General features: G+C 34.5%; 1 protein-coding gene across 8 annotated transcripts in view; it reads left to right on the top strand.

Annotated features, from left to right (window-relative positions):
- Positions 1–1,892, top strand: part of LOC118205380 (inositol polyphosphate-5-phosphatase A-like) — a 117,857-nt gene extending 115,965 nt beyond the window's left edge. For all 8 annotated transcript variants that reach the window (XM_085818234.1, XM_085818240.1, XM_085818238.1 and 5 more), the window contains one exon: positions 356–1,892. In XM_085818234.1, coding sequence (XP_085674360.1) covers positions 356–414 — 59 coding nt within the window. In that variant the 3' untranslated portion in view covers positions 415–1,892. The remainder of the gene's footprint in view (positions 1–355) is intronic.
- Positions 1,893–14,786: the final 12,894 nt, after the last annotated feature.

The raw sequence follows: 14,786 nt of genomic DNA, 5'->3' as shown, positions 1-14,786 counted from the left end.
GCGGAACATATGCCTGTTAACCTCTGTTAAACTTCAGGCGTCCCCATCCTCCATCACCTGTCTTTCATACGGAAATTCAGTATTCCAGCAAGATAATTGCACCTCTCACAGGTCCCAGTTGCCTACTGCATGCCTACATCACCATGCCTCTGACTTCTGCGTCATGAATTAGTTACCTAGAAACCCTAAATGACTTAATCCTATTGAGAAACTTTAGGGGAAAGATGTAAAATTCCAGAAAATTATTGAATCAATGCCTGGTAGTGTTGCGGCCAGATGAGGCCAAACGTCTTATGGACTAGCTATCCAAAATACAGTTAACACTTTTTGTACATAAAATTCTTTTCTTTTCCAGCTCATCCTGTAGAAGCAGCAGTGGAGCCCCCTCCATCTGAGAAATTCCAAGTGGTTTAAGAAACTGCTAAAAAATGAAGAAAAAGGCTGCTTTTAAAATACAGAATATTTCTAATTAAAGCAAACAAAAAAAAAATATAAAAATTAGGCTTACCATGTTTCATAAAGTGCCTTATATTTACTCCTGCATCCCATTACAGTGGCAAACTGAAAATCAGATACTTTCCTCAATCATCTCTGCTTTGCGGCAAATTTTGATGCTTTGGAAAAGATATCGATATTACTTTCTGTCGTATTGAAGGACAAGCTGAGACTTCAAAGAGGAATCTGCCATTATTTTCATGCAACTGTGGTATCAGCCAGCTTTTTGTTCGCATCTACGGCATTTTCGTGGCATTCGAATAAATCTTAGCATGCTACATAAATAAATGTCTGCTCAATTCGCAAAGCTATATGTGAAACAAATCTGACACATTAAAAAACTGAAATGTTTCACGTCATGTAATTATAAATAACCTTGTATTTAAATACATTAATATTAAAACTATTTAAAATTATGACAATTTTTATACTACATCATTAAAAAAGATATCAGTTTTGCAAGAAACTCTATTGAATCTTTCCTTTTAAATAGCATGTGCGTAATTACTATAAATTCAATATAAATTAATGTTTATTAAAGAAAAAGAACAAAATGGAAAGCCTTAACCTAATTTAAAAATTGATATTTGCTAAAAAAAATCTTAGCAGTATTTTAACACACGTAAGGCAATTTAAAATTTCACGATCACCGTTTTGATTACACATTATCATACACCTGGTCACGTGTGCATCGAAGATCGAATTTCGAGTTTTTAGATTTACTTTTTGCAAAGTTAATACTTTGCACTAACTTTCATTAACAAACTCGACGATTTCAAAGCAATAGATGGCCACTCTGCAAGACTTATGATATTTGTCTTTCAAATTTCATCAAAACCAGCAATTTCAAAGAAATATGTTCACGCTCCAATTTGTTTCCATTTGGCGAAGCATAAAATACTTTTTTTTTTCCAGTCTTCACAGTATATAACCTGCCTCTTACTGATAACCAAATTAAGCGATTTAAAATCAACTAGTTCTTTCAACAAGTTCTTTGTGTCTTTTATTATTAATTGTTAGTTCGACATGTCAAATCAATCTAGGACTCATTATAATTGTATATTTTTTTCCTAATAACTATTTTAAACACTTGGTTTAAAAAAATACGTAAGCGAGAAATATATATATTCTTTAACTTATTTTTTCGTGTTTTTTCCTAATTTCTTTTGGTGAATATTTTTCCATTCTCTGTCCTTGTATTCAGTTATAACAACCAAGCGATAAAATGTTTCTACTTCTAACAAAAACTGAATATGTATACTCTGTTCAATATTTATGGTGTCGAATAATAATAAAGTATATAGCAAACATAAAATTACAGTCTTTTAATAAAATTGTGAAAAATTACAAAAATGTATAAATGAGTAAAATAAAGCATTTGTACTTGCGTTTTTTTATTATTATTATTATTATTATTATTATTTCAATTTTTTTTATTTTTTTTTTATTTAGACCGAAATTCACAGGTGCACTTTTACAACGCATTTCAAAACGACGTCGCATGACCCAACATCTTACGCATTTTGCGACGAGAATGTAGTATGACAAAGCGAAACCGATATTTCTGCTTAAAAGAAAAATGTAAGCAAAGACCTGAAATCCAAGTCTTTGCGACGGTCAGAAAATCGTGGAATTTCACATATATCTAGGTAGTTTAAAAAGGATGGATTTCATTGTGCTGAATAAAACAAAAATTTATCTTTTAAACGCCAGATAAAATAATATCGGTTTAAATGAGGTCTTTTTCGTTGATGTGTTTGTACTCATAATCTACTTAAATTGATATTTTTATATTTTTTTAACTTTACTAATATTTTCTACATTGCCGTAATAGGAATTCTGAAACTACAGAAGATTTTCTTATTCCTATAAATACTAAGTTATGATTTTCAGATCTGAAGAATAAATTGTGCAAATTTCGCTTCAAAATTTAGTACATTACATTATTTTATATAATGCATTATACTCTGGTACCTCAAAACTTTAAACGGTTTTTATTTTATGGGTTCGCCAACGAAGGGCGCCACAGATAAAACTTTGTTATATTCATTGCTGCAAATGCACAGCACATCAGCACGAGCAGAACTACCATAATAATTGCATTTTTCTACAAGTAGGACTAAAAACTTCTCCACTTTAAAATCATAAAGTGGTCTCCTTCCCCACTACGACGTACCCCGTAGGGTAACTACTTTAGGAGTCAAAGTCTTTTAGACTAAATACTCCTTCCTACCGCAATTCATGCCGTGCAAATACGCATTTAACTAATGAAATGTAAAGATTCAACACATTTGTAACCATAAGGGTCACTTATAATTTAGTTATGAATAAATCAAAGGTAAATTTTAATTTAGTACCATGTATTTTCACACGCGAAAAGCACCCGTAAATAATATTCTAAAATATTCAATGTAGCTGCAAATAATGGTGAAAAATATTTAAAATAAAAGCAATAACAATCAAAATTCTGAAAGAATTACGATTTTAACGGTCGCCCAAGAGGATCAAAGTTTTTATGCTGTCGCTAAGCTCGCAGTCTAAGAGTCTGTTACATTCCCTCTTACCAACCCCCCTTTTATTCCTTTGTCTATTTAGCTCTATTATAAACCACCATTAACACTTATACCATATAAAGTATGTGTCATCTTTTCAAGGTATATGTGAATCTTTTGAAACAGAGTCAACCATTTAAAATAACTGTCTACTTTTTGTAAAAAAGCCTTTTAACAAATGAAATTAATTTTAAAGGTAACCTTCCCGTAGCCAAATACATATTCTCACTCACGTTATTCGACAGAAACAAATATTCTTTAATATTACATGTTTGGAATATGCACAACATAAATTATTCTTGTAAAATTAATCAAATGTATTTTAATCTTCCTGCGATATTAATTATAAAGACAAAAACTTTGTTATGACCCCGAATATTAAAATTATCCAATATAATACATTTTCATAAAATATCAATCTTTAACATACTGAAAATTTAAAAATAACAAATATTTTCTTACGATAAAATATATTATTTTATTTCTTCAGTACACGTTTTCAGACGATTCTTTTTTCATACCTCGTGTTAATTATTTTTTCTCAAACGTTACAAGTATAAAAAATTATCTTTTTTTAATTCATGAAATGAATTTAAATAACAATTATAAGCACAAATTTGTGATCTGGTTCCTTTGAATTCTGATCTTTAAAAAGTAGACATGCTGATATTTTCCACCAAGGTAACAAACATTCTTAAAGAAGAATTTACAACAAAAAAAAAGTAAGTAAAAGCATTTATTTATTGTCCGATATTTTACTTTCGTAGAAGAACAACTTGTGTAAAAGCTCATGCTGCTAATTCAAATGAAACTTACTGAAAACTCATCATGGATAATTAATAAATTACATTTTCTTAATTTTTAAGCAGCGAGTAAAATTAATTCCTACAATTAATTTCTTAAAAACGTAAATCTGAAACTGAGATGCATTTTAATAAATTTTATTGGTTTATTCTTACCTCACCTCTGAAATGGTGAATATACTCATGAGCTAAGTAATTCTGTGATTTGCAAATTAGTGAATTATTTTTTGACGTCAAAAGAAACATCAGTGTCAAATATAAAATTAGGTAAAAATTCCAAATTTAAGTTAGCTTTGGTTTTATAATAAACTCTATCCATTTCTAGGAAGAGAGGCAAAAGGGTCTTTCATTTTCCGTACGAAAAAAAAAAAAGATCCCCAGCACAATGAAAACTACCTTCCTTTGAAAGAAAAATATAAACAAATAAAAATAAATAAATAAATGAAAAATAAAAAGTTTGAAATTATATTCGACAGAATATTAAGGCTCGCCCAAAACGGTTTGCTAAGGTTTTCAGGTTCGCAGTCTGCTGTTGCACTCCCTCCTACTAACCCCCTTTTTTTATCTTTTTAGCTCTATGATTAAGCATTATTTTCTTCGCACTTACACCTCATACAATTCAATCGGAAAATTACAAAACTTTCAAAAGCAGCACACCAGTATACGTTTAAGAATTCCCGATCCAGGGTTGTCTGCTCTCGTACATTCCTGTGAAAATGGGGCTGAGCAGTTGCAAAATGTGCTATGAAGTATACTATAGGATAGTATGCTATGAAGGGTAACGCAAACGGCTGCAGATGTCATCAACAAACCGTTTAAAATTGCCTATGCAGGATGCATGTTAAGTTGTCTATTCCCATATGTGCTATATAAGCAATAACCACAAATGCATAGTATATGTAACAATAAGCCCAGTATACAAGAGACAACAACTAATAGTGACTCAGATGTACTGCGTGCACCTCGCAAACTACGATCAATGCACCATGCATACTACAGAATTCAACCATGAGTGATACACCCTGTACACTCATCAAACCATACAACAGTGTACTCAAGAGATCATAAGAACTGTGCACTTTATAAACTACATAAGCCTCACATGAACTGTGAAAACGATTTTTCCTATAACTATATGTACTCTCTGTATAACTAAGAACTGTTTGCCTTGCAAATTCTATGAACTTAATACTATTCGAATATCTTTACAAACCAAATGAACTGTGTACCTTAAAAACTCTGTGAATCGCCTAAAAACTCATAAGGTTACAATGCCTAATATATAAAATGCATGGTAAATGTTAAATTTAAGATGTTACATGTCAAATTTATGTATAATCAATGCATGTATGTGCCACATTTTAATGTTTCAATAAATGCCGAAGCGGGGTTCCTCTGGATAGTTAGTGTACAGGGGCAATACCACTTATGTGATGTAATGGTGCCCCTTACACTTTTTTCCTGTCCTGTCCTGTCCAGTACATGACGTGCTGTCGTAAGACACATCACACCAAGAGTAATGGCCACTGTCAAACTAAGGCTGATTGGGCCTTGGTTCCTCCACACGCGGAGGTGATCGTCATCTGCTCCAAGACTGAATGGAGATTCATCGCTGAGCTCTACGCTTAATACTACACAACGATGCCAGTCGGTTGGCAGTACGATGATCAGTTACGAAAACCACTCCAGACGACTCTGTCGGTATTCTGAAGATAAAGGCAGACGTCTTCAATGCCGCTGTGAGCGTAAATCCACCTCAAGCAAGCGCCATGAGATGACGGAAGGTACCACGGGTGGATAGCTGTAGCACGTTAAATAGCGGACAATTACACCGTTTGGGCATGTGACACAATCTTCTGATCTTTCCTCGTTTCCGTGAGCATTTGTTTTCTAGCGCCTTCCGCCGATGAGCGTCTTGCTGCTTCACGAAAATCTAAAATGCGGCCACGTTCGAAGTTGTGCAACTGTCTATCAAATTTTCAACAACGTCTTAACAGCATTATTGATTGTGTTTCCAGGAAACTGCAACACCAAGAAGGAGAAAAGATTAAACCGTCACTGTACTATGCAAGTTGCGCAACAGAAACAGGCGCTGCGTTCGAAGTTAACAATCATTGCACTGATCATGGATTAGTCATTATTAATCAAGTTATCAATCATCTGATTTGCATACTCGGTATAAAATTTTGAGATAATCAGATCATTTTTTAAATTGCTTTCCTCTCAAGAGAGTATATAATAAAAACAAAGACGATCCAATTTTGCAACAAGTAATATTCTATTTAGGAATTCAAAGGAACTTTACTATCTTATTTTAAATGCGACTAACCATTAATCAACTCGCTGCTGGTCGATTCGCGTAATTTATATTATAGTTTATAGTGAGATAATAAACAATCCAGAGAAAAATAAATACGAATAACATTATAGTATTGCTGCTTGTAACTAATAATCGAAAATAATATGGCATTACTAAGTATACTGCCACAAGACTGAATTAAAATAATAGCAGTATCTGTTTAAAATCGTAATTATAAATGTTAATGTGGCATTCATGGTAGTTAATGATTAATTATATTGGAAGTGAATGTATTATATGTTCGTAGCAATAACATTTACAATTTTGAGAAGGGCTTCTTCTAAAGATTTTAACTTAAATCGTTATCACACAGAAATATTTTGACTTCTTTAAAAATCTCTTTAAATGCAAAGTTAAATGGGTTGAGAAATACCATTATAATTCTAACATATGCTAATTACGTATTAAAATATAAAATAATGAAAGCTCATCTTGCATTTCTCCTGCTTCAAAATAACCTAACGTATCTACAAATTATATATTTTAATTGAACAAATACTATAGTACATCGGTATACGTCCCTGCTTGGATGCGAAACGTTTTTGATTTTTTAGAGTACGACTCAAGGTTGATGTTATGACCGACTGCACGCAGTACGCCTCGTTACCTCTTTCAAAACTGTGCTACGACTGGCCATGATCATCAGTATGCCTGTTGCTATTAATCAATAAACAATCCCAGCTATAACTCTGAATCTTCAAAAATTTTAGTGTATTTTCGAAGTGCGAATACGGTATGAGTATCCTGGATTTGACTCTCTCATACCGTATGCCGAGCACGATGTTGTGCACGACTGCGGAAAAGAAAGACAGCAGTGAATCGACTAACGCTGCGGAGGGCATAAAATCGATTACCAAAGAATAACCAGAGACATTACAACTTGGAACATGTTAAAAAATTGCTTTTGAGTTGGACAGCAAAATAACATTTGCGTACGGTCTCTTGTACAGTGCGTCTTTTGTATCATATATAGGTTTCATCCACTGCATTTGTAGTTGCATTAAAAATAATTTTAGTTGGTTATGGCAAATCATACTAGGAATATCGCCTAACGGGAGCGATACCTTCGCAGAGGACTGTTGAAGGAAAACTGGCTCGTATACGAGTTACAAATGAGGAAAATGCTCATGCAGCCAGCCCGTTCATCTGGAATCGAGCCCAGGCTCGATGATTTTTTACAAGAAAGGATTATTTTCCCTTTATTTCTTACTGGTTAGTTTAGTTGATTATGGCAAAGCAAACTACAGCTATCTGCCTAAGGGACGCGTGGAGGACTTTCTACGGCAGACTGCACGTATACACCTCTTCGTGGAGGACTTTCTATGGCAGACTGCACGTATACACCTTACACATGAGAAAAATTACGAAAACGCCCATACAGCCAGCCTTTTCGACCGGAATTGAAGCCAAGTTACTGTTTAGGAATTTTACCAATACAGTAATTTGGTGGGCCTTTTCATTTCTTACTGAGAAATTTTGTTTGCTATACCCCAAGGAGGAGTGGAGTAATGATGTATAACGGTTTAGAGGTACCACGGTAAACCAGCTGCCGAACCCAGATAGTAGTAAGATGACATTGGCTGCCGTACCAAAAGGCCCGGCATCAAATCTTGAAAAAGGCATAGATATTTGTAAATGTACACTGTTCGTGCGGCATGGGTGGTTCCCCCCCCCCATGTGCAACGTGTATACGAACCAGTTTTCCTTAGAAAGTCCTCCACGAAGGCATCCCTCCCTTTAATATGATTTGCTATATTAAACTAAACCATACCCCACATCTTTAAGCATGCTAGCAAATATCGTTTCACAATGCAGAAAGTAGATTCATAATTTTACAAATTTGAATTACAAAACTCGACATTAGCCAAGGGAAATTAAATATGGCATTGTTTTGTTAATTGATATTCCATTGTATAATAATTTGGAGATCGTATATTCCCACAGACTCAAACATCAATATTGCTAAATCCATACTTACAGAAAACGTTGCAAAGAGAACACAAACACGGGGGCACAATAAAATTTCATCTAGAAGCAGAATTTAAACCCACTAAAGATTCCCGCAGTCGCAGAATTTAATTACAGAAAACGTGATGTACATGATAAGCATTACACGTGTATATATATGGCATTTAAATGCATATCATGCATATATAGTGACGTATAAACTCGATATGTAACATATCGCATTTTACGTATAACATGTATAATATCGCGGTATATGTATAATACGTTGTACGTGTAATGTGCATCATAACGTAAAACGCTTATGACGCGATATGTATAATGCACGTTTGAAAGCGTATATGCTCATACATATCGTGTTTAGATGAGTTCTCTATGTATATAATACGCATTCAAACATGCTGGGGATCAGTGAGACAAACTATTGATAAATTCGGCGCTGATCAATGACACAAACTATTGACAGTGTTTAAAGTGAAGAAGGTTGCATTCTCTAGGATTAAGATTTGTACGATGTACGTGAACATACGTAAATGATTAACGCATGGAAGTGTAAAGGGAAACTATTTGTTCTATTAAGTTCCCTCTCAAAGCGTTTAGGGAGAAAATTTAGAGCTCGTTTTGCGTTTCCACGTAGGGTAAAGCACTTTAAGGAGCTACAGTGGATTAAGAAAGCATTGGCAATATCCTATAATTGATCATATTAGGTAGCAAAGGAAATGCTTCACAATTTTAACTGGTCATAATAAACACAGGAGGTAATGAAACTTTCATTTTAATATGGCTTTTACACAAATTTTGCTATGTTGAGCTCACATGTTTAGACTAGCAAGACACCCTGTTAGTATAAAGCCTGGAGTGCTACTTCAAAACTTTTAAAACGTTATTTGACTAATACTGTGATAAAATGGCTTCGAAGGAGTTGGGTGTTAATGCTAAAAACATGATTATTCAGCTCCGAAATGAGGGTTTAACTTATCGTGCTATAGGAATGCAACTGAAAGTCTATTTACTTCTAAAAGTGTTGTAAAAATATTCAACGAGACAGGATCGACGGAAAATAAGATTAGAAGTGGACGGCCTCGAATATTTTCTGCAAGGGAAAACGGGCATTTTCAAAGAGGTTAGGAAAAACCTTCAAATAAGTGCATCCCAGTTAGCCAAAGCTTTTGCTAATACTTCGCGTAAAATGTTCAATGTGAAGACTCTACGGAATATTATACCTGAGGAGAGTTATTATGGAAGGGCAGCTAGAAAGAAACCTTTCATTTCAAAAATAAACAGGACAGAGAGATTATATTTTGCAAAATCCTAAGTTAATTTATCAGACGAGCTTTGGAACATGGTTATTTTCTCCTACGAATCGAAGTTTAACATTTTCGGGACTGATGGACAACAATATGTGAGGAGAAAGCCAAAATCCGAGCTGGAATTCAGCATTTAACTCCGACTGTGAAACATGGTGGAGAAAACATCGTCGTTTGGGGCTGCATGGCAGCAAACGGACTTGGTAACCTATGCTTCATTGGTAATATTATGACACCATGTACACTTACATACTGAGCTATAACTTGAATTTCAGTGCTCAAAATCTTGGCTTAAGAACATCATTCGTGCTTCAACAGGACAATGACGCTAAGGATACAGCGAACCTCACCCAGAAGTAGTTACTGTATAACCACCTCAATCCCTTGGCAAATATTTATTATTTATATGCACACGAGAGAAAACATGACAGTGCTCATACACCAGCCCGCCAAAACCCGATTCCAAATTGAACTACCAATATTCAGCTGTGCCTTCAAAGGTAAATTTTGAAGGTTAAAGTTAAGTATAAAATAAAGTTCAAGCTTCACATTTCCTCAACTAAAATGCTGATTTGAAATAAAATACCAAAAACATTTGCACTTAAATAGAATTTTGAATATTTGATAGTTACCGTTTCACATACTTGTCACGTTAAAGTACAGAACTTTGGCTTTAGTTTAAAACATTTGGGAGAAATAATTTTTTCCGTGATTTTCGCTCGCTTTATTACATGCTTCTCTGGAAGAATTATTCATGACACCTGAAAAGAAATATCAGCATCCTATTCTGAACCTTATCGTATGACCTAAAATTCCAACAATAAAGCATCATTCCCCTTAATTAGTTACAGTGGAGGGGAAAAATATTTAAACAATACTGATTTATGTCATAATTTCATTGCAAATGATGCAAATTAAATTTTTAAATAACTAGTTCATATTAGCTTATGTAATAAATAAAAATTAACTATTAAGTAATCTTGTCACAACGCAGAAAAACGAAGTTACGTGAGTTTCCAAAGGAAACAATGCATTTGAACCACCACTGAAAAACCTGTCTTCAAATACTGAAAGTGAAAGAAAAGGAATGCAGTTTGTTTTAGAACGTTCTATTAGTCGAGAACGTTCTGATTTTACCATATAACTATTAAAAACATTTGAAGTTTTTTTATGCAAAATACATTTATCTGATTATTTTCTCAGTAAACTGATTACTTAATTTTATTTTGTGCATATTAGGGGGATTTTCGAGTTACTTATATATTGTGATTTTAAGAAGAATGCCGACTAAATATTTTTTGAACAGATTAGACTTAATGCATTACTGAATTATGAGAAAGCTTATTTGAATTCCATCTAGAGTTTGGTGTGATTTGGTTCATTTGATTATGGCAAAGCATGTTAGGGGTATCTGCCTAAGAAGATGGATGCCTTCATGGAGGACTTTCTAACGGAAACTTGCTCCTATCCATGTAACACTTGGGGAAAGCAACGAAAATGCCCATGCGTCTTACCAAATTCTAAAAATTTTGCTGCACCGGAATTCTGATACTCAGTGTTTTTTCTACATTCTAGAAAGTTCCCCATCCCTAAATTTGGATGTTTCTCTAAATTCAAAATTTTTGCCTTTCCTAAGTACACCACAATGGATTGCATCGCCTCTGGCGCCGGGCTTTAAATAAAAATCGTTGCAACTTGAAACAGAAGGAAGGCGTACGGAATTGCTCATTAAAACTGAAGAATTATTAGGCTCATCAACTCCAGAGTTTGGCACATTCTGAAAATTTGGTGACTTCTGATAAGGCGGTTGCGTTAATACCTAATTAATTCTTCATCCTGTGTCATCACTAATAATTGTTAGTTCCGAGAAGGATTGGATTATTTAAATTATAGCAAAGCACTCAAAGGTTATCTATTTAGTAGAAAAGATGCCTTCGTGGAGGATGTTCTAACAAAAAATGGCTCATATCCATATTACACATGGGGAAACCAAGGAAACTCTCAACCAAACTGAAGTTTTTTAGTATATGAACCCAGGTCACTCTACCACTTGGAGGATTGGTGTATTGAGAATACGGCAAGCACACTACGGCTATCTGCCTAACGGAAGGGATGCCTTCGTGGAGGATGTTCTAAGGGAAACTGGCTCGTATACACTTTACGCATGGGGAAACTCACGAAAACGCCCAAGCAGCCAGCCCGTTCATGGGATTCAAACCTCGGACCAAACTACCAGTGTTCAACGATTTTACCGCTCGGCCGCTGGTGGGCACTACTTGGAGGAACTCCAGTAAGAGGATATCAGAGGGGTATGCTAGAATTAAGATGTCCATTCAAAGAGTGCAACGATTTAATGAAATTTTATATCAAATAATATTTAATATTAAATCCATCGGTTTCGTTGACGCACATCTTCTGCGAATTTTTACGAAAGAGCTCTTATTAAATTGGTACTTTTATGTTATAGCAGTCCCCATCCATACTTGGCGATTTTAGATATGCGCCTATATCTCAGCTATATTTTCGCAAAACTCGTGAAAGCAAATGTAAAAATACAATATACAGGGTTAGCATAAATTATTCATTCATTTAGAAAAGGCTATATTTTCAAAAGTATTACGGATATGCACAGGAAAAATATATAAAATGAACCACAAACTCACCAAGTATTTTTCACTCTATCACCAAGTTTACCAGATAAGTGGAACGTTACTTCATTGCTGAATATCATCTTGGTGGCAAAATCTTTGTCCTCCAGTACTGGTGCAAAAATCTGGTTGACGGGTTTAATCCTCCGGCTTTAATTATTGCAGGAACTGCGCATGGTACGGTTTGAAATGCAACTGTCATTTCCTAAATCTTTTAACTATTCTTATTACTAGACGCTAAGCGGTCAGCCTTCGTCTGGCTTTTCAATGTACCGGAAAACAAATGTCCAGTATCCAAGAGAAACATTAAATTTAAAAACTGCACAGAATTATCGCTCTCATTTTTCCGAGTGACAACAGTGGTATATCGGCAACAATGGCTGTATGCCATTGTTAAAATTTTTAAAAAATTTGAGGCTTCGAGGTGCACTGGCTCTTGTCTAGATGGACCTATGGACCAAATTTCGGAGCCCTGGGTTTATTAGTTTACGAACGAAACACAGAGAGAGAGAGACAGACTCATCCTTTTATTATATATTGAGATTATTATCGCATGCAACTATTCCAGTCTCAACTGCAGCACTTTCACTCAAATTAAGCTATTGATTACACCATTTCATGGACGTCAACTCGTCTGCCCTAGAATACATATATATAATAGCAATGACGAACGATATTCTGGAACTGCTGAGCCAAAGTCCGACACAAAGACCCTTCTTCCTGCAGTTTTTAATATTGCACCTACAAATGGTTTCGTTGTTAACATGAAGTTTCATGTTGTGGCTATTTTCGCAAACTTGTTTGTCAGGCAAAAGACCTCTTTCTTGAAAAAACGATAGGGCATCTACCTCATTACTTGGTAAATTAAAGCTTGTTAACGTCATATTCACACAAAAAAAAAAAAAAAAAAAAAAAAAAAGGTTTCAGATTTTAAATTACGTCCAAAGGGGCGTTTTTTAAAGTTTTGTGTATCACCTTTATTTATTAAATATCATGTTCTACGTACTCAAACTATAAAATTCAGTTCAACCGCAATATCGCAAATTAATTTTAAAATGAGTATATCTTTACAATTTCCAATATACAGTCTCGTGCGCTGGTGATAATTTTTTTTTTCGTACAGTGTTGCCATTACTTGCTTAGTTTAATCGCTTAGTTTTTTAATCCAAAATTCGTTGAAGTGTTACAACATACGAAATCGATAATGAAACAAATTTCAAATTCAAATTAGGAAAATGAGTATATCTTTACAATTTCCGATATACAGTCTCGCGCACTAGAGATAATTTTTTTTTTTCATACGGTGTTGCCATTACTTGCTTAGTTTAATCCAAAATTCGTTGAAGTGTTACAACATACGAAATCGATAATGAAACAAATTTCAAATTCAAATTAGGGTTTCCACATTCTGCGGAAGATTACGTTATTCAAATTTCGATGGCTTTTACCGTTGTTTTATCACAATGCGAGAAACATGCATACATTTAGGCGGATTCTTCAATATTTAATTTCTTTAAATATAAGACAGTGCGATAACATATGGTGCGAACGATTTGAAAAGTGATACAGCCTTTTAAAAGTTTCGACACAAATTGCCAAAACGAAATTAATAGTCCTTTAGGGCGAACTGCCCCTTTGGACTTATAAAAAAAAGGGGAATATATTTTTAAATAAATAATGCGAACTCGAGAACCTGAACAAAAATGAATAATATAAGAAAACGCAGTGACATCAGAAATGCAGCAATACTTCTGTACAATACTATACTAATATACGATCACGGTGACAAGGTACAAAAATACGCAACCAGATTATGGCGAGATATCTCGGTTGATTGCCGACTCAATACCAGCGGTTGCTACAGCAAAAAAGGGTACTTACCTACTATGACGACTACTTGGCAACATCTGCCGATAAAAATTAGTTCAGTTCAGTTATCTGATTTAGACAGCATTTAGCTTTAACTGCCTGTCATGGTATTGCCCTAAGGCTTGGAAAAATGAGAATAAGGCGGTAACCGCCGCGCCTCTATAGGCGGAGCTAGAATAGTACATGAGTACACAATGAAATTTAGAAGTACATCTGGGAAAACTGTTAGAGCTGGCAACAAAATATGAAAATATATTAAGTTATGTAGTAAGCTAGTCATGAACAATCATAATTAAATCACTAATACTTTGAATTTCATAAATTAAATCAAAAGGCACTTACAGGCTGAATTGCAATGAGTTCTACCCAGTGGGTGTGGCTTGAAACGTCGTAGATCGGCGGCAGTTACGACAGGAGTCACCCTCCCGTAAACTGACCTCGGCCAATGCTTCTTGAAAGTTCACATTCCGGTGGAAAAAGAAAACAGCACAGTCAAATTATAAAGTGAAAATGAAGAATTCACACTTGAAGACACACAATACTTGTAAAGCATAGTAAATTAAATGTATACACAATGAAACAGCAAAAGAACACTTGATGAACCAAGAACACAGTGGTTTTAGTCTTGTACTCTGTAGCTGTTCTCAAAACGCGAAGTGGTGAATTTCTGTATATACACAATATGTACATAAAAGCAGATACCTATGAGCTAAGCTATTACCTATGTGGGTGTCGCAAAGTCAATCATAAGTAGTAGAAAACAAATTGAACTTGAAAAATATAAAAAG

Source organism: Stegodyphus dumicola, chromosome 6, assembly GCF_044657685.1.
Source record: "Stegodyphus dumicola isolate Sdum_Otavi_A_Nest chromosome 6, ASM4465768v1".
NCBI lineage: Eukaryota > Metazoa > Arthropoda > Arachnida > Araneae > Eresidae > Stegodyphus > Stegodyphus dumicola.
Note: the sequence above shows the minus strand (reverse complement) of the source record. Positions and strands in the feature narration are given on the sequence as shown.